The following is a 20,496-nucleotide window of genomic DNA, read 5'->3' as shown; positions in this document are numbered from 1 at the left end:
GTGGCGAGCGGACACGGATTACCTGTGAAGTAATCCGCGTCCCCTCGCAGGGCTCGCTGCGCTTGCCACATTTGGGCTCGGTGGCCCACGCCGACGCTCAACTCCACGCCGACGTGGATGGTGAGGTTATGAAAAGGTCGTAGGACGCGTACTGACGACCCTCGCGGGGCTCGCTGCGCTCGCCGCACTTCGGGTTGCCGTGGATAGTGGAATTTACAAGGTCGACAGCTGTTGCGTCGACTAGTGCCATTGTGAACAGGTTTAATAGTGTACCCCTAGACCCAACTAAATTTAGATGCTTTAGCGTCTAAATTTAGATGTTCCCCTAGACCCAATTAAATTCAGACGCTTTAGCGTCTAAATTTAGATGCCCCCCTTCTTAGCGGCTTGCAGGGAGTCTAGATTCAGACGCTTTAGCGTCTAAATTTAGATGTCCCCCTTCTTAGCGGCTTGCAGGGAGTCTAGATTCAGACGCTTTAGCGTCTAAATTTAGATGTCCCCCTTCTTAACATGTGGGACACCCCCTTTGATAGCGGTGTGCTGGGGTGTCTAGTTTGGAAGCCCCGGCACATCAGCGGTGTGCCGGGGTGTCCACTTTACATGCCCCTGTTGTCAGCGGTGCGCAGGACTGCCTATTTCACTGTGGAACTACAAGTACCACAGTGACCTGTCACTGTCGCTGATAAAGTAGCTTACATATGGAAAGCAGCCACGCGCTGCGCTGAGAACAGCTAGAGCGGCACGCGCACAGTTAAACAGAGCGTCTGGCAAGCTGCCAAGTTTCTTAGACAGACTGTGCGCGCGGCGGCGCCGTGAAACTACACAAGTACCGGGAACACTTTATGGCACAGGTTATTTATACCATACTGATTAGGTTTTGTCGCCATAGTAATCCTATGGATCCCATTCCCCAAAGAAATATAATACACATTTTAATTTTATCATTACCACATTTTAATACATATTTCAGGCTGGTGCTAATTTCCAAAGTTATGATCATGGGGAGCTTTCACTGAAGCTGGGATCCTGTGAGAGATAATCATACAATTAGTGTTTAAACAACTTTAAAGATAATCTGCATTATAATGTTTCCAAAAGATTAAATGTAAAATAAAATATTGCATAATATTCAGAAAGAACCTGATCATTTTAAATGTCATACATTTTAAATTGTGATGTGTATTATTAGTCTGGATAATTCAAACATTAATTTAAAAATAAGTTGTTATTGAATATAGAGGTGATTTATATAAAGTGTATTGAGAAAATTTGTTTGTTTAATTTCAATAACAGAGGCAAAGTCTGAAGCTGTTTGAGAAGTACTAGGATGAAGTGGAAGCTGGGTTATTTTGTTATGTTGTAGATTTAGGGGTATATACTATTAGCAGTGGTAATTTACCACAAGGGCTGAAGAGTGTGCAGAAAAAGAATTAAGAAGTATACCAGCACAGAGAGAACAAGAAACATGACAGGGAAGACCTACTTATATATAAAGAACAAGAAAACCAAAAAACAAAAAGTCCATTCATCACAACATAAAACAAACATGAAGAATCCATAAGAAAGTCATTTAACACTCACCGGGATATACTACTTATGGACATCATTCTAAAAACTGAGAATCCAAGAACATAAATCCAGAACATGTCCACAGCATTAGAAATAAAATAGACAACCATGTGGTTCCAAAATATTTTAACACACATCACAATTCAAATCCTGATTAACTCATTTTCAAGGCTATAGAACTTTCCAAATTGGGAGAAGGAGGAGGGGACCTAGCACAGTGGCATAAGTTTGTTCCAGTTGCCCGGAGGCAAGATATATAGTGGTGCCCCCCCCCCCCCCCCCCCAACACACACATACCTATATAACCTTATATAAAATATATATTTCTGTTCAGAAATATAGATAGATAGATAACACATATATATTTCAGAACTCAGCCACAGAAGCAATATTGTTGGCTTTTAAATAACTGATTTAAACTTCCAGGGGAGGAGAGGTGCCCCCTTGGGAGCAGGAGCCCGGCGGCAGATGACTCCATTGCCTCCCAGAGTTCTGCCTCTGACCTAGCAAATTCACTTTCAAGAAGGGAAATGTTCTGGATTTACCAGTTGCAGAACACGCATCCTCTGGGATTCAATGAAAACTACTAGATCACCCCATTTTTATAAGCTGAGCTGTAACCCCCTTTAACTTACTTCTTCACGTGTTATTCCTTATTGTAATTATGTTCTAATAAAGATATTTGCACAAGTCACAAACTATGTCTCACAGCTCATCATTCACATAACTACAGTCAAACCACACTGGGATTGCCTAATCTCGACTGAACTTGGAAGCTAAGCAGTGTTTGGGCCTGAATAGTACCAGGGTGGAACTACATGGAAGTCCATGGAACTACAAGTCCCAAAATACCAGTCAGCTGTTTTCACACAAGCTCTGTGTATGCGCTCAGGTGTAGTGAACCCGGCAGCTCTGTTCCAAGCCCCTAAGGTACCTGAATCCATCAGGGTAGAAATCTATGCAAATAAAGAAAATGAGCGCTTCATGGTGCAGATATCATAAAAAGTTGTTTAATCACATAAAAGACGCATACAGGTAATGGATCACTTTACCGAGATTGGCGGCTTCCAGTGCCGCACATTAAAAGGGGTGTGGCTCAGCGTCAGTCAAGGAAGTCGGAGTCCCGAGGAGTGTAACCATCTCCATCTTGTCAGACGCCGTGTACTGACCATTTATGCTTTTAATGTGCGACACTTGGAGCCGCCAATATCGGTAAAGTGATCCATTACCTGTATGCGTGTTATATGTGATTAAACAACTTTTTATGATATCTGCACTATTAAGTGCCCGTTTTCTTTATTTTATATATATATATATATATATATATATATATATATATCTAGAACAACAGAAAAAATAAGCGCGCCATGGTGCAATAATCACTTGATAAAACAGTTTAATCTTTAAAAATCTAAGCTGGAATACAGGAGTGGATGTAACGTACCGCATGTAGCGGTTCACACAACCGCAGATGATATCAGCACAGGCAATATTGGGGCAGATGTCATAAGCCCAGGGCCAGTGCTAGCTACCACAATGCCCCAGGTGGGGGGGGGGGGGAGGCGCTCCGACACTAACCCGCCCCCCACCCACCGGGGGGGGGGGGTGATGCGTCCTCCGCCGCTGCCGGGTCACTCCAGGGGGAGAGATTCTCCTGGGCGGCAATTGACAGCGGGGGCTCAGGAAGTGCTGCTCTGCTATGATGGTGAGACAGCGCAAGTTTAGTGTCCCCACGCGCTGTGTGTGCGATGGCACCATCATAGCACAGCAGCGCTTCCTGATCCCCCGCTGTCAATCACCGCCTGGGAGAGTTCCTGCACAAAGCCGCCGGGGATAGCCACCTTGGTCCAGCAGGGTGGGAAGGGGGTACACTCTGTGACCTGCTCCGTCCCAAGTGCCGTCCTCCAGTGGCCGGCGCCCTAGGCAAATGCCTAGAGCTGCCTAGTAGTGGCGCCGACCCTGCATAAGCTGTAACAAGAGATAAATGCAAGGGTGATAAGGAGAGATAAACGTCCAGCCAATCAGCTCCTTACTGACTTTTTTAAACACTGCCTGTAACATGGCAGTTAGCAGGTGATTGGCTGGACATTTATCTATCCTTATCACCCTTGGATTTATCTCTTGTTAAAGCTTAATACATCTGCCCCAATGTCTGTAACAAACAGCACTTCTTGGGGCAGTTACACTCACTGAACTCGACCAACGCCAGGCCATGCCCCAACGCGTTTCGTCACTACGGACTTTCAGAGGGATTTTTTGTATAAAAATTTGATTGCTCTGTTAGATTAAAAATAGAATGCTTTTTGCACAACAATTTTTTTTTTATATATGTACTATGCTGTAAAGTAATCTGCGTCCTCTCGCGGGGCTCGCTGCGCTTACCATGCTTCTGGAGGTGACGCTAAACAATGGCATAGGTGCTTTTAATTGTAAGCACCCATCACATGTCATACTAAGCACACATCACATCTCATCCAATGACATCTCATAGTAAGCACACATCACATCTCATTGCATGGGTGCTTCTACTATGAAATATTTAATTGCATCGCATCTTGCAGTGGCGTAACTCCCGGAGGCAATGGAGACATTGGCCGCCGGGCGTTAGCCACTAGGGGGGGCACAGAGGAGCCGACACCAAGAGCCTGTGACTGACTTCTGCAGTGAGCGGTAACCACCCGCTGCTGCAGTTGTCACAGGAGAGGAGAGAAGGAGCCAGCGCTGCCCACAACTATTGGATGACAGGACAAGTAATCTGACCTGCAGCAGCAGCAGCAGCCGGGTCATGGTGACACACTACACTGTGACTGCAGGAGATGAAACTGAAAGTAAACTCGTACAGCTCCTAGCAGCCCTTGCTGCTGGAAGCTCCGTTTACTTTAGTTTCTACTTTCTACAGCAGCCAGATCAGGAAGGAGCTGGAGCTGGTTATCTTAGCTCAGCCCCTTCCCCAGCCTCCCAAGAGTTTTCTAAAACAGCCCTTAGCAGGCTCCAGAGCAGCAGTCCGAAAAGGGGGCGGGGCTAAACGGAAGGACCTTCGGCAGCATGGTGAGTGTAACTGTATCTATGTATATATCTGTGTGTGTGTGTGTGTGTGTGTAACTATTATACTGTATAAATGTGTGCATACTGTAGGTGTGACTGTATATGTATGCATACATGTGTTTGACTATTTATATATGTGAGTTAATTATGCATAGATGTATGTATGTATGTATGCATGCATGCATGCATGTGTGTGACTGTAATGCTATCTGTAGTGTCTGGGGGTCACAGGTGCTCTCTGTAGGATCTGGGAGCCATCAATACTATCTGTAGTGTATGGGGGGGGGGGGGGGGGTAACCAATGCTATCTATGGGTCGCAGGTACTGTCTGTAGATCTGGGGGTCAATTGCTATGTATGTGTAGTTGGGTGTATGTGTGTGTGTGTGTGTGTGTGGGGGGGGGCACTAAAATCTTTGTCGCCTCCGGGCACCTGGTATGAACTTACGCCACTGGCATCTTGTCAATGGTGCCCTCTGATCCGATGCGATATTTCATTGTATAAGCACTCATGTGCACTTAATATGGATATCGTATCACATAGCACAGCACTATACACGCTGTGCGATCCGATGCGATGCGATTTCACTACGGAGAATAGCCCAGTACGCTAAATGCATACTGGGCGCCCTGCCAGGAAACAAGTACCCTTTATTTAACAAAAATACTATTATATACTTTTACCTATAAGCTTTCTGAAGCCAACTTACATTTATTTAAGCCTCATTTGTAGCATGATACTAAACTTAGACGGCACTTACGGGTGCAGAACTTTTCCAAGTTGATAATGTGTTCGTTCATGGAAGTCATCAAACCTCTTTGAAACTATGTTACTTCCTTCCCTCCTGCAAAATAGCATTTTTATATACTTTTATTTTCATTTTTTTTGTACAAATCATTACATTTTTATTAGGCACTTGTGTAGCTGATTAGCTAAATTAGGTATTAAAGTGTGCAAAGTGTTGCTCAAGCCTTGATTATATATTTCTGCTTTATTTTCCTGATCCTGCCATGTGTGAGGAATCCATAGACCAACAGTATTAGTAGGAATTTAAGAATATTGGCCAGATGTAATGATTCCCTAGTTGGCCAGAGGCGCTGATTCCCATCCGAACTCTGACATTTTTTTTAAAGCAGCAATACTGGAGACACTGTGTGGCATAGTGTGGGCACTGTGTGACAAAACATTAATACTGGGGGCATTGTGTGGCATACTGGGGGGTATTGTGCAGCATAATATTAATACAACAGGAGGCTATGGGTGAAATTTACTAAGGTCCTAAAATACCACCAATGCCGGGTTATTATGTAAGGTCCCAAGGCCGAAGCATTAACCCCCTGACCAGTCAGCCCATGCAAGGACCCTGGGGGAGTGGGAACCCCCCCCCCCCCCCCCAATGAGGGGGTCCCCCCTCCAGGATTAACCCTGCCCAGGCTGAAGCCTGGGGCTGTCCCCAATGTCCCAGGGCCATAGTGTAAAAATAGGATTTATGAACCATTGGGTTTTGCTGTGGAACTATGAGTTCCAGCAAGCCTGGGCCGCATACTGGGACTTGGAGAATCGCAACCATTAATGGGCACACTGGGACTCTTAGTTCAACAGCAGGACCAATAGCCAAATAAATTCACACACACATGAAAAGTATAACTTTATTACATACACACACCCCATACATAGTGATACTTACCTAGAGTATCTTGACACGTACAGTAGGCATTGGTCCCCTTCTCCAGTAGTAAGTCCATACAGTGGCGTCACTCGGGTTGGTGTCACCCGGTGTAGTAACTCATGGTGTCACCCCCTCCCAATTTTTTTTTCAATAAACAAAATAGGGGGCGTGGCCTATCAGCAGGGGGCGTGGTCTGTACCGTGATTGTACTGTGTGCTTGCAGATTGAGTCAGCACACCTATTCCAATCTTCCAGTATTATAGCAGTGCTGTATAAATTGATTGATAGATCAGTCCCTGCATTTTTACAGGCTACTTAAATCATTAAACACTGTTTATCCGTAATGCCAATTACACATTATGCCGCACACAGTGATGCCAATTACACAATAAGCCGCACACCGTGATGCCCATCACACCGCACACCATGATGCCCATTAAGCTACACACCTTAATGTCAATTAGACAATACGCTGCACACCGTGATGCCCATTACACTGCACACCATGATGCCCCTAATTACGCCACACGCCGTGATGCCAATGACACAATACGCTGCACACTGTGATGCCCATTACACCGCACACCAATTACACAATATGCCGCACACCATGATGCCCATGATAACGCCACACACCGTGATGCCAATGACACAAAACGCCACACACCGTGATGCCCATTACACCATACACTGTGATGCCAATTACACAATACGCCGCACACTGTGATGCCCATTACACCACACACCATGATGCCCATTATGCCGTACACCGTGATGCCAATTACACTGCGCACCATGATGCCCATTACAACACACCGTGATGCCAATTACACAATACGCCACACACTGTGATGCCCATTACACTGCACACTGTGATGCCTATTACACTGCACACCATGATGCCCATTACGCCACACACAGTGATGCCAATTATGGGGCCTCGGGCCTAGCGCCCGGCTGTGGTGCCACAGGCCTAGTGCCTGGCTAATTGGAGCCACGGGCCTAATGCCTGACCTAGTGGGGCCACCGGGGAGTCCTTGGGCCAGGAGGACCCAACCAGATAAACAAAGGGCCAGGAGGGCCCAACAATTATATGCCCCCAGGCCAAGAGGGCCCGACTATAACGCCCACAGGCCAGAGGGGCCTGAAAGTACCCATGGGCGTAGTGCCCGACACCCGGTGGTCTAGGGTAGGGGTAGGTGGCCCAAGGGCCGCCTACCTGGGGTTGGGAAAGGCCACAGGGGGGAGCTTCGTCAGCTCTTCTGCTTTCCACCCCTGCTGGCCTCTCCGGTGATGGCCGCCATCTTCTTTCTTCTGCCGCTGGCCTGTCCTGGCCAACGGTGGCGCCGCTTCCTTTCTTCCTCCAGGAGGCGTCGGAGATCTTCTGGCTTGAACCCGGCGTCTTCTGGCCTCTTCAGCGGCTGCCGGAGCTCTTCTCTCAGTCGCCGCCGTCCTCTTCCTCCAGCTCCGCCTTATATCTTCAGCCGGCGTGGGTGCTTCCTCCTGACGTCAGATGCCGGGGGCGGGGCAGAGTACGGCGCGGCGAGCTCTGATTGGCTCACCGCAGCCGTTTCCTATTGGCTTGCCATTAGGGAGCCGTGATTGGCTCCCAAATGGCGCCAGTGTTTAAATACCGTGGGCGGCGTTTTCCATTGGCGGCCACAAAGGCGCCAATTTCAAATTGCCGCCTCTCTCCTCCGCAGCATCGCCCCCCCGCTCGGACTGTCAGCGCTGGGATCGGTTCTTTGATCCCAGCGCTATCTGGAGCTGCGTCCCGCTGGGGACACAGCTCCATCTCCTCTGCAGGTGTCACCCTAGAGACTGGTGACACCAGGTGTGGCCCGCACCTGCCTAGTGACGCCACTGAGTCCATAAGGGGTGGACCAGACTGCTTCCTTCCCTGTAGCATCCACGAGAAGAAAAAAAACAACATATCGCTTCTATCCCTTTCCCACTAACTGGTAGAGCACAGAATGTTTGTTTACATTATTCCTGTTAGTAAATTTCTCCCTTTGAGGGGAATACCGTGGAAAGCATTGAGTGTAATAATAGTAATAAGGAGGGCACAGTGTGGCATACTGTGAGCACTGGGTGGTATTCTGGGGTGTGGACATACAAGCACTGCACACTATGCACTGTGTGGCATAGTATTCATGTGGGGGGGAGTCATGTGATATAAAGTGCATAATGGGTAGTTTTATTGATAGGGGCCCACACAAATTAGTTGACCTGGGCGTTAATCATGTTCGGACCTGGTTCTGGTTACCAGTTGCAAGTACTGTAGCTGTCAACCCATACACAACCATCACTATTTTGTTCCATAAACCTGAGGCTTTTCGATTACTAATATATATACCCCAAAAAGAATGTTTTGCAGTGTACAGTGGTTTATTTAGCAATTTGGTATATTATAATACTTAAAATCTCTTACAATTTATATTACAAAAATAAAATAATAATAATAATGTATATAACCCCAACCTCAGTTGCTGCAATGTACTTAATGCAATGATACAGAAGAAACCTACATTTTAGTTTCATGAAGACATCTTAAAGTTCGTTGAACATTTCTGCCATCATTGAAATGGGGAGTTTCCATTCCAAACCTTCTGTCCTTCTTTATATTTGACCAATCATACTTTCTGTCTTTTATTTCACCTAAGATTTAAGCAATCAGTTAGCAAGTTAAAAGTGGGAAAAAAAAAAACGCTTAACTAGAACAAATAAGGAGAAATTATCCATTTCATTTTGGGTAGCACACATAAGAGTTGTTGTTACCTCTTTGAATAATCTGATGTATATATAATTTAAGAACTTTCACACTTTCTACCCTTTCTTTGAGTGACACAAATGCTTCATAAAGTGAGTAAAGGTCCATACACACTAGGCGACTATGCAGAGCGGGTATGGACAGCGATGATCACGTTCATCGCTGGGAGGGAAGCAGCTCAGAGCATAAACATTGAGCAGCTTTCCCCTTGACAGCGGGGAAAGGACGGCATGCATAGTGCAGAGCTATGCAAAGCTGTCCTCAAAGACACTCATCTGCTAGTATTACCAGCAGATGAGCGGCTTTCCCGGGGATTATGCGGGAGCGCGCAGCAGCGGTCACCGCTCATTGCCGGGGCATACACACTGGGCGGCTTTGAGCTGAAAGCCACCCAAACCTGCTGTTTTGAGCTCAAAGTCGCCCAGTGTGTATGGGCCTTTAAGTCTAAGGAAAGTACACTATGCTTATTTAACTTTCATTCACCTTAATATTTGTCTATTGGAAATATTAGTAGCTAAATGTAAATTAATTTTTATGTTTGAGGCATCACCAGACTACAGAGTTTGGCATCACTGGGTGAGGATATAATATCACTGTTGATATCTGGAATGAGGACAGCAAGTAAAGGAGAAAAATGACGCAGACTGTAGGCTTTCTTTACAGACTGCTTATGACCCACTAAAACCATCCAGAAATCAATATACTGTAGTATTATGTGTAATTAAAGAAATATCACAGGCCTTTACAGACTATTCTTTAGGTTTCTTATTCAATTTTAAGTGGAAGGCTGGGAGGGCTTCCGCTCCTGGTGGTACCATTTGGAGCAGTTTTGCTGCTAGCTGCCTGATGGTGTATGCTGCATACACGTTTGAAGGCTAGGTGACATGCAGAGAATGTTCCCTGGCTGCTCTGATGCACACAAAATCATCATAACCCATCAGCATCTTCTGCCAGTGTTCCTGACAGAGCAGGCATATACACATAGCATTATCCTGGATGTGCTGCTATGTAGCTGATTATTGGAAGGCTCTGGACATCCACCAATCACAGGGGTGAGATCTCTCCTCACAGCAGAAGGCAGGAGCTATCCACCAGAGTAAAGGAGGCAGCAAAAGACATAAGAAGCCTAAGGGCTATTTCACATGCTCCGGGTCCTGCCGGCCGGTGAAAACCCGTACGGCCAGGAAGCCGTGCAGCACACAGCAGTTTAGAATGGAGGGGATGGCCACAGCCCGGCAGCCGTCCCCTCCAGTGGTGGGATCCGGCTGCAACCGAGCGGCCGGGCCGTGGCCGTCCCGTGTGAATGGACACAATAGTATCCATTAACAATTACTGTGCACGGCACGGCTTTTGGCCGCGCGGGATTTCGCCACCCAGCAGGAGCCGGAGTGTGTGAAATAGCTCTAAGGGATGTTGAGTCATTTGACCGGGTTACCCTACATATACGAGGACTAATTTTTGGTACTTTTCTTTTTGAGGAGGAGGAGGGAGAATTTTCAGAATTGGTCTTGATTTCCAATATTTTTTTTTTTTTGGGGGGGGGGGGTTATTTAATATGGTAGAATATTAAATTAACTTATTAAATGCATTCGTATTCCTTATGTAATAAAATTGTTGAATTCCCCACATTGAGGTGAGGAGCAGCATTAGCCTTTTAGTATACAGAATGTGTATTTGTTCCCATGCACTAAATTAAACAATAGATTAAAAATATATATAAATGTCTGATAATATAACTATATTGAAAGCATGAATAGGTAAAACAATTTTATTTGGTAACCTGAAGTTTTCCTATTCACTAAAATATAATATAAATATTTTCAAAATTCATTGTAATTATACCAATACAGAAATAAATAATCTTCTGTTGGATTTACTTTCTTGAATAACCTAGTTGCAAAATATATAACATACTCACCAACATCGTAATCATTATGTGAAATAATGTAATTCTTGTGTCCTTGGCATGAATCTTCACATATTTCTTGCAAGGATTTAGGAGGATTAATAAGATCAGAAGCTGATAAACCTAAATGCAAAACAAGAGGAAGATTTTCTTTCATTAATTTAGATTTTAATACTATGACAGTTAAACAATAGTTGTTAAATAAGTATAGCAGATAAATTCTGACTTCATAATGGCATTAATGTTAAAACAGATTTAAGATGCTTCTACCTAGTCTGTCTGAAAACAGTTTGACGGATCCGTAACTAGGAACCAGGCACTGATCAGACACCGGGCCATATTCAGTAACTACTCCAGGGGTTGCATCTTCCCTGGCTCATGAGTAACTCAGATGACCAATGTTCATGAAGTTGATCTGACGCTGTATCCTTAGACGCAGCAGCTGATCATAAAAGCTTGCAGTTGGCATCTTTATACAATAACCTCCAGTTTCGTATCCATATTTTTGCATCACTGCTGTGTACAAAGGCGCAGGTGTGGTGTCAATAGCAGTCAGGGGGGGCAGTGCTTCCCCATCATTCTGTTAAAATAATACAAAGAATATACCCCACTAACAACTGCAAGGGTATGAAGCGCCAAGGGGGTGGGATTGGGGGCGAGGCTAAACCCTGGGCTTAGCCCATTAAAAACAATGCCATAAAAAAGCCCATTAAAAACAATGCCAAAAGTGGCACTTCTAGAGGTGCTTCATAGACAGGGGCTGCTGTGATTGGAGAGCAGATCCAGCTCTGTCTGCGGATGGAGAGGGGTGCGGTTGTTGGAGGCGGCTGCTACCTGGAGGGATTGGAGGTTGCTCGCTGGTTGGGCCCGGTGCTGGTTCTTGAAATACGGCGGACCCCCACTCATTTTGTCCCCCGTATTTTAGGAACCAGGACCGGCCCTTGATCCTGGTGCTGGTTTTAACAAATCCAGGGGACCCCTATTTAATTTACCCCGTGATTTTTCAGGACCAACTCTTTGAGCCCGGGGCTCAAAATCGTCAGGTTAAAATGTGCGATTTTCGTGGCAAAATGTGAATTTTAGATCAATTCACATCCTAAGATTTTCAGAAAATGTGCGAATTTGGTCGTTTTTTGCGAAAAACTGTAAAAATCGCAATCTGTTCCCAAAGAGATTGGCTCACATGACCTAACTCACACATAATTGAATTGACCCCTATAGGCTTCTCTCGGCAGCGCTGTGTGGGATCCCTCCCAGCATGCCCCATGGACGCCGACGTCACTCTGAGCATGCAGAGTATTACTACACAAGCCCATGCTTTTACCATGCATGTTGGATGAGCACTACATTGCTATGGATATTTTGCTGCTTCTGCATTGTGCACTTTAAAATTGTATATTTAAGCTATATGTTATGGTGGTGTTTGGGGCAGATGGCTGACGTCACAGTGTTGGAAATAAAAGTCAGTATAGACTGACTTTTATTATCGAAATCATTTGATAGTCAGTGACCATCGACTGATTTCTCTTCCCTTCAGCAGCATGCGAGGGGATGTGTTCATGTGCACATCCCCTCCCATGGTACCGAGGGGGCAGTGGGGGGTGGGCATTCGACCAGGCGGCGGGTGGCATTTATGGCTTGAATCAGGCCCATAGTCCTAAAATGAAAACATCATTTATTATGAATAAAATCATGCTCATTATAAAGTGGTTAGAGATTTTCTGTTAATACACAACTGAAATAATAAAACCATCATTTACTAACCACTTTGATATTTTCTCCCAAATGTAGTTTCTCGGAGATCCATGGTAGCCGGCAATGCCCCTGTTGGATCACATGATTTCCCCAGGGGAGCTTGTCTGTGACTAGAATATAAGGATTCTCTCCTCTCAATTAGCTTTTGCCGAAACAAAGTATTTGATGGTACATTAATTAATGAGGCAGCCTAGTTTGGGAAAAAAGGGAGCAAAACTTTAAAATCGTAAAACTTATTACAAAGTGATAACACAAGATCCATACTGGATAATAAAAGCTGAAATGCAGATGAGCTAACACAATACAGTGCTGTCGCTGCTAAGAAACAAGACACTCATGCACAAATTTTAACTGCAATTCAAAATAACAATAACATTTTTATACAACGTTGAGAATGAACTTCTGTATGTACTGCACAATTAACTGCTTGCACTTACACTTAGCATAGGGCGTGAGCTCACACCATGAGTCATGGAACTTGCAACGTCAGGATCATTTGCTTTGCCATAGAACACAGTTTGAACACCTGGATTTGGCCGCCTCGTATTAAGAAATTTTTGTACAACAGGTGGGGTAGTAGGCTGTAAAAGGAAGTAAAGAGAGGAGGATAATGAAATACGGATTCTTAGAAACACCACTGTGAATTTAGTAATAGCGGGATATGCAGAAAGTTTTTAAATCTGATATTTTTAGGGGAGCCCCACAATCAGAATCCCAACACATCCAGTAAGTACAGGGTTTGGGGTTTAGGGTCAGGCACTCGCCCAGCGACGTGCAAATCACCCAGTGACGCGGGTTCGGGGGGCTGGCAACTGACGTCACCGGATCTCAGCTGCCCGCCCTGATCCTGTTGAGGGTGCATGCATATCTAAGGGACCTGAGAGTCACTTAGATATTCTTGTACCTTCCACATCATTCGATGGTCAGCCCATAAGCTGCGAACGGATGTTTTGCCAAAATTTCACAGCATTGCGTGCGGACCAGAATTCCCCCCTTTATGTATTTTATTTTCACTTTAAATAAATGTCTATCTGGTAACTTTACCCCTGACCACCTTATTGGTTCTAAAAGGGGTCCAGATTTCACATCTTCTTGGTATAATAAGCACCTATTCTGCTTGGTTAAACCCATTTGCCTAAAATGATGGTTTTGTTTATCGTCTCTGTATGGTGCACCAAATAGATAAAATATAAAAATATTTATAAAGTGAATAGATGGATTTAAAAAAAAAAAAAAACTGCATAAATACAATGCCTTTATAACAAAACAAGAAGTCATTTTTATTCTTGTTTAAACCCGTAAAGAAGCGGTTCAAATGGTAAATGACTTACCGTGGGGGGGACTTCCGCAACACAGCTTGAAGCTCTCTCTCCACTAGAAAATAGCTTCCCAGCCTACAACAGAAAAAAGTAACGTACTGTGTATATCATGACTTGCAAATGTCAAACTGTTTGGTATTTTGTTATCTGCTCACTCTGCTCTACAATATTATTTCATCCAACCGAGGTAAATATATACATTTATAAAGTTATGTTAAACTTAGCAAAATGCATCAAAACTGTTTCTGTACCTTCAAAATTGCCTTGCTACATGACTAAAGCTGGGTTTAGGGGTTAGAGACCACACCATCATAATATTGTATGCAGACATATCACAGCTATGTCATAATACTACTCAGTTTTATTATATGCAATCCATATTCAGTGGTGAATAGCCTTTTTTTAAATGTAAGCTCACTCCTACTTGAGTAACAATTTACTGTTAAGGTTTATATAGTTCCTGCCTTACACGAGTAGATTTTATCCGGCTGGATTATCATTTGGCTTCACACAAAACTGGTTTGTCCTGGTGACTTAACCAGTATACACCTGTAATGCCGTGTAACATTAACTATTACCTTGAATAAAATCCTAAATGAATATCATACCACCAAACATTTTAGATAATATAAATTATTAAAAAATAGTTAAGTAATTAAGCATTTGTTTTGCTTTACTAAGCCCCAATCTGGCTAGGACCACACATTGGCCCTTATTCTGATTGAGTCGGATGGCTCCGAATGCGCATGTGCAGAGGTGTATCTGCGCATGTGCGAACGCCGCGCACGTCCGAATAGGGCGTGAATTCTTTACAGAAAACGAACGGGGGGTGGAGAGGGGCGTGAAGGGCTGTTTGGGCTCATTACCATATGCATACGCCCCGTGTTTCATGGGCGTTCCCATGAAAACGTTGGGTGTGCGTATGGTAATTTGGCCGTGATGCACGTGTGGGGGGCAGACAGCTGACATAGCCGGATGTCAGCTGCCCGCCCATATCCCTGCTTTTGCATGGAGAAATGCCCGAGTGGTCTGGAGCACTCGGTGCTGCCTGACCACTCGGTCCATCATTCGATGGTCGGCAACCATCGAATGATGGGGGAGGTTCCCACAGATGGAGGAGGTGTTCACATGAAAAATCCACTTGCGGTGCGTTCGGTCGGCGTCTTACCGCATTCGTACGATGTGAGCGATCCGTACGAAAGGCGGGGCAAAGAACACTTGGGTCCTGTCCAAAAATACGCTTCCGACCGATTCAACAAGAATAAGGGCCATAGCGTTTTTGCTGCAGTGAGATCTGGTGGGTGGGGCACCACCGCATATGTGTAGAGGGCCACTTAGAAGACCATGTGCAATCTCTTTCCTGCAGACCCCGTCCTGCAAAATGGATCTGGCTAAAATGTATGGCTCAAGCCTATCACCATACTGTACTGTATCACAGCTACTGTCTTTGTTAAATATGGGATATGCAGATTATAACATTCAAACTGTATACTCCATATCTAGGTTGACAGCCAAAAGGTCAACATGTACAAGGTTGGAATTGAAAAAGATCAACACAAGCAATGGGTCGACATGGAAAAGACTTAAATATTTAAAGGGTTGACACAGGTTTATCAATTTTTTAGGAATGAAGCATACCATGTGAGGGGATGCCTGCCGTACACTAAATGGGGGTCCACGTGCTAAGGTGTTAACATTGATATTAAAAAAAAAAAAAAACAGAGGAAAAAAATCAACCTTTTTTGTGTCTCCACCTTTTCCGTGTTGACCTTTTGATTGGGCCGACAATGCAACTTCAACCTGTTGTCAATGTCGACCTTGTGCATGTTGACTTTGTGCATGTCACCTTAGACCAGGGGTCTTCAACCCGTGTCCCGCGGGCCACGATAGGCCTGCTGAGCTGTTATAATTTAATATATATATTCTTTTCTTTTTTTTTAAGTAAAAGGAAATGCAGATGGCTGGAGGAGGGGGGGGGGGGGCAGGTCGGCCCTTTCAACGATGACCTGGCCAGAGAGACGGAGCCGGCACAAGACATTGTGCAGGCAAGTTCTCTACAGGGGGCGGTGGGGCTGACTATCTATGGGGGGGGGGAGGGGCTGGCTGTGCTGTGCTGACTATCTATAGTGGGGCTGGCTGTGCGGCGTTGACTCTCTTTGGGGGGCTGGCGCTGGCTGTGCGACGTTGACTATCTATGGGGGGGGGCTGGCTGTGCGGTGCTGACTATTTGTGGTAGGGCTGGCTATGCAGTGCTATCTATTGGTGGCTGGCTGTGCGACGCTGACTATCTATGGGGGGGCTGGCTGTGCGGTGCTGACTATCTGTGGCAGGGCTGTGGCAGGGCTGGCTGTGCTATCTATGGGCGGCTGGCAATGCGATGCTGACTATTTACAGGGGCTGGCTGTGCAGTGCTGCCTATCTATGGGGGGCTGGCTGTGCTAACAATCTATTGGGGGGGGCTGGCTATGCAGCGCTGATTACCTATGGAGGTGGGGTGGCTGTGCTGACTACCTATGGAGGGGGCTGTGCTGACTGTCTATGGAGGGGTGGGGTGTTATGTGCTGAGTATGGGGGCTGTGCTAAAAATCTATTGGGGGTAAGGGGGTTATGTTCTGAGTATGGGGTCTGTGCTGACAATCTATTGGGGGTGTGGGGGTTATGTGCAGAGTATGGGGGTCTGTGGTGAATATCTATGAGGGGGCTATGCTGTCTATCTATGAATGGCTTTGCTTTATGGGGGGCTGTGAGGTCTATGGGGCCTGTGCTGTCTATCTATGAAGGGCTTTGCTTTATGGGGGGCTGTGAGGTCTATGGGGCCTGTGCTGTCTATCTATGAAGGGCTTTGCTTTATGGGGGGCTGTGAGGTCTATGGGGCCTGTGCTGTCTATCTATGAAGAGCTGTGCATGCTTTATGGGGGCTGTGCTGTCCTTATAGGGTAGCTGTGATGTCTATGGGTGCTGTGCTAAATACCGCAGTATACAGATGAAGCCACGCTCATCTGTAGCGCCGGCGCCCAAGATGACCTGTCTCGGTGCTCCGATCACCAGGACAGAGACACGTTATCATCTCACACTCTTGCGCATATTTTGCCATGAATGGGGCACGCGAGCATCGCATGCATGCGCGCCCCATTCATGCCGTGGCACGCCAAGTGCTGCATGAATGAGCATGGCTCCATCTGTAGCTTAGTGGCCCTCGGGCTTCATTGGATTTTTTTTAATGTGGCCCACACTGTCTTAAAGGTTGAAGACCCCTGCCCTAGACATTACCTGTGAGCTATACTACACCCAAGCAAATGAGAATAGGTCAAATAAATATTTCAACCAAATAATTTTATCATCTTAAAACTTGTGCATCATGACTGGCAAAGGAGTGCTACATTTCAGATGAGGGTGATGATAATGACGTGACACAATAAAAGGGGCATTATGCTGTATACAGGGGCCGCTTCATTACTCTTGGGTCACGCGGCAGCGGCGGTGGCTGTGAGCGCCGGGCAGAGGAGAAGAAATCTTTCGAGGATAACCATGGAATTATTTCTCCTTTCTGCGGCCGCATGCGAAGGAATGTGTACACGTACACATCTGTTCGCATCCCTGTACAGGGACTCATGCAGTGGAAGGGGAATGCGTTCAGTGGGGGCGGCATTAACCTGCTCGTTAGGCTGTGAAAACATGCAGCCTAGCAAGCAGGTCTGAATGAGGCCCACAGTACTGTATATGCTGTCACAATGAAGATGAAAATAACATCACAACTCTGGCCTGAGGTAGTGAGCCAGCCAGCAGTAATGTGATATGTAACTACATATTTTATGCTCTGTAACCCTGGAACTTGTACATTGTGACAACAACACAGTCATACGGTGTGACACCGGCATATTATCTATAATAACAAACAGTACGAGCTCACATGGTAGCTAATTACTTACCGTGCGGATATGCGGGGAGCGGTCTGTAAATCTCCCGCTGTAGATAGGAGCCTCGTAGCTCGCCATCCCCGGGACTCACATGGAAAGTTCAGACCGATCCCCCAGCCCCGCAGACAGTGTACACTCTGCCAGGCGCCCGGCAACCGCCGCTATTTATCTTACCTCCTTGTTGCCTGGCAACCAGACGCGTGAGAGCGGATCGCTGAGCAGGAACTTTCAGTGTAGTTTTATACTGTATTTAGTAGTATCAGTATCGCTGTCATGAACTATGGGCAGAATTGTACATATGAAACATATTCATAACCCGTGTTCTGGAAACTTGCCACATTTCATAGAGTTGATTTATCTGTGATCTTTCAACAACAACCTGAGCTGAATGACACAATCTCAGCTGAATTATCATATTTACCATATAATCTGTTTGTCAGAACTAGTAAAATATTTGTTCTGTTAATATTTAATATTAATAATTTATTGTGGTTTCTAATGAGTTCCTATTTTTAAAGTAATGTCCCTATTATTATTATGTAGTCTTTATGAATGAGAATGTTTTATTTTATTTTTATTTATTTTAAATACAAATGTACAAAATAATTTGATAAAAAATGGGCATAGGGCAAGGGGGCTGCTCTTCCTCCAACCACAGCATCTCACCTCCCACCAGTAGCTTATTTCTAACAGGTGCGGTGCGTGCAGTGCACACGGGCCCCTAAATCCAGGGGGCCCACAACGCACAACACATTTGTTTAATACTTACCCCTCTGTAGTCCATCAGCATTGTAGAAGTTGGTGGAAGAATGACTGCAAACATTTTTACAAACTGCACATGCGCATTAGAGTCTGAGCCTTCTAGTGCACGGGTGTCAAACACAAGGCCCGCGGGCCAAATCCGGCCCGACAGACCTCGTCATGTGGCCCACGCAGCCGCCGCCAGCCTTCACCTTTTATTCTCTTTTTTTAGATCTTTTTTGAGAAGTTTTTTTTGCACTGCCGGCGGCCATGTTCCTGTGGTCTTTTAAGATGTCTGCGGCTACAGGAACATGGCCGCCGGCCTCCACGGTTACGTGGAGGAGGGCCCGGCAGCCTGTTCCCTCTTTTCGAGGCAGTGGCAGACGCTGGGTGGGGACGTCATGACGATGACGCCTCCCACCAACGCGTCTGCAGAGAGGAAGGAAGGCAGGCCGAGTCGGGGGGCCGCAGCAGGACAGGCCGTGGCGCAGAGAGTGGAATTGAAATTACTGGAGCTGCAGCAGCAGCAGCAGTAAAGGAGCCTGAGGGATAAAATACAGTAAGTTACATAAAAAAAACAATATATCTGGTGGTGGTGTCATGGCATTACTTTTATATTATTCAGGGGGAGCAGCCTGTGGTGTCATTATTATTGTGCAGGGAGAGCAGCCTGTGGTGTCATGGCATTATGCCATGACACCACAGGCTGCTCCCCCTGTATAATATAAAAGTAATGCCATGACACCACAGGCTGCTCCCTTTGTATAATAATAATGCAATGACACCACAGGCTGCTCCCCCTGTATAATAATTTGTGTCATGGCATTACTATTGTTATATTATACAGCGGGAGCAGCCTGTGCTGTCATTGCATTATTATTATACAGCGGGAGCAGCCTGTGGTGTCATTGCATTATTATTATACAGCGGGAGCAGCCTGTGGTGTCATTGCATTATTATTATACAGCGGCCCTTTGAGGGTGACCAAACTGCTGATGCGGCCCCCGATGAATTTGAGTTTGACACCCCTGTTCTAGTGCATTGCATGCGGGGGGGGGTGTTCACTAACAATTACTGGCTATAAAAAATATGGGCTTGCTAACTAAAAATCATTTGAATTAAATGAACTCAAGGGACCAGCCCAGTCACTTGATGAGGTATGTTTTTTCCAACGACTTTGGATAAAGAAATCAAGAATGTCAGGTGCAGTGGCTGTTACATCCCAACCATTCTTTGTGTCTGCCTTCAGTTTCTCCTGAATCCTCCAGTCACATACAAGAAAAACCTAGTCAAAGACCTGCAACCTGCATATCATGCATAGGCGCCGAAACCGTGGATGCTCCGGGGCCCGAGCACCCACGGAAAGTAGCAGGGGTCCCTGCGGCGGATGGGAACTAGTAGCAGTATTAATACCACTGCTAGTTCCCATCTTCCGCAGGGACCCTGCTGCTTACAACATATCCGCTGCTGGGACCCCGCTGCGGCGTTGCCAGGATCCCCTACGCGAGTAGCGGGTGAGTCCCGGGGGGGTGGGGGTGGGTGGGCGATAATCTCTTCAGTCTGGGGGTTAGGGGGGGGAGAGCACCCACCAGAAAAAAATGTAAATCGGCGCCCCTGATATCATGCATACAGTATATAAAAGCTCAAATACTCGTCATAATTCTGGTGAAAACTGCCAATATATTAATCCCCACACCTTTGCTTAGTATTAGCAAATCAAACAAGCAGTGGGCGTTTTTACCTATGGTCTGCAGGACTGCAGCCCCCCCCCCCCAGATAAAATCCGTCACTGTGCTCAGTGTTAGC

At 45.8% G+C, this 20,496-nt stretch overlaps 1 protein-coding gene across 4 annotated transcripts in view; it reads right to left on the bottom strand.

Annotated features, from left to right (window-relative positions):
• Nucleotides 1–930: 930 nt before the first annotated feature.
• The window catches only part of EFHB (EF-hand domain family member B), a 39,800-nt gene continuing 20,234 nt past the window's right edge, over nucleotides 931–20,496 (bottom strand). For 2 of the 4 annotated variants that reach the window (XM_083188759.1, XM_083188761.1), the window contains exons 3-9: nucleotides 14,045–14,107; nucleotides 13,151–13,294; nucleotides 12,723–12,903; nucleotides 10,971–11,081; nucleotides 8,811–8,940; nucleotides 5,374–5,457; nucleotides 931–1,026 (exon numbers count right to left, since the gene is read on the bottom strand). In XM_083188759.1, coding sequence (XP_083044885.1) covers nucleotides 978–1,026; nucleotides 5,374–5,457; nucleotides 8,811–8,940; nucleotides 10,971–11,081; nucleotides 12,723–12,903; nucleotides 13,151–13,294; nucleotides 14,045–14,107 — 762 coding nt within the window. In that variant the 3' untranslated portion in view covers nucleotides 931–977. Of the gene's footprint in view, nucleotides 1,027–5,322; nucleotides 5,458–8,810; nucleotides 8,941–10,970; nucleotides 11,082–12,722; nucleotides 12,904–13,150; nucleotides 13,295–14,044; nucleotides 14,108–17,961; nucleotides 18,126–20,496 lie in introns of those variants that run through there. The other 2 variants (XM_083188760.1, XM_083188762.1) reach the window with 2 other exon arrangements.

This window comes from Crinia signifera, chromosome 5, assembly GCF_055691185.1.
Source record: "Crinia signifera chromosome 5, ASM5569118v1, whole genome shotgun sequence".
In the NCBI taxonomy this organism is placed as follows: domain Eukaryota; kingdom Metazoa; phylum Chordata; class Amphibia; order Anura; family Myobatrachidae; genus Crinia; species Crinia signifera.
The sequence above is the reverse complement of the archived record's forward strand: the minus strand, read 5'-3'. Positions and strand labels throughout refer to the sequence as shown.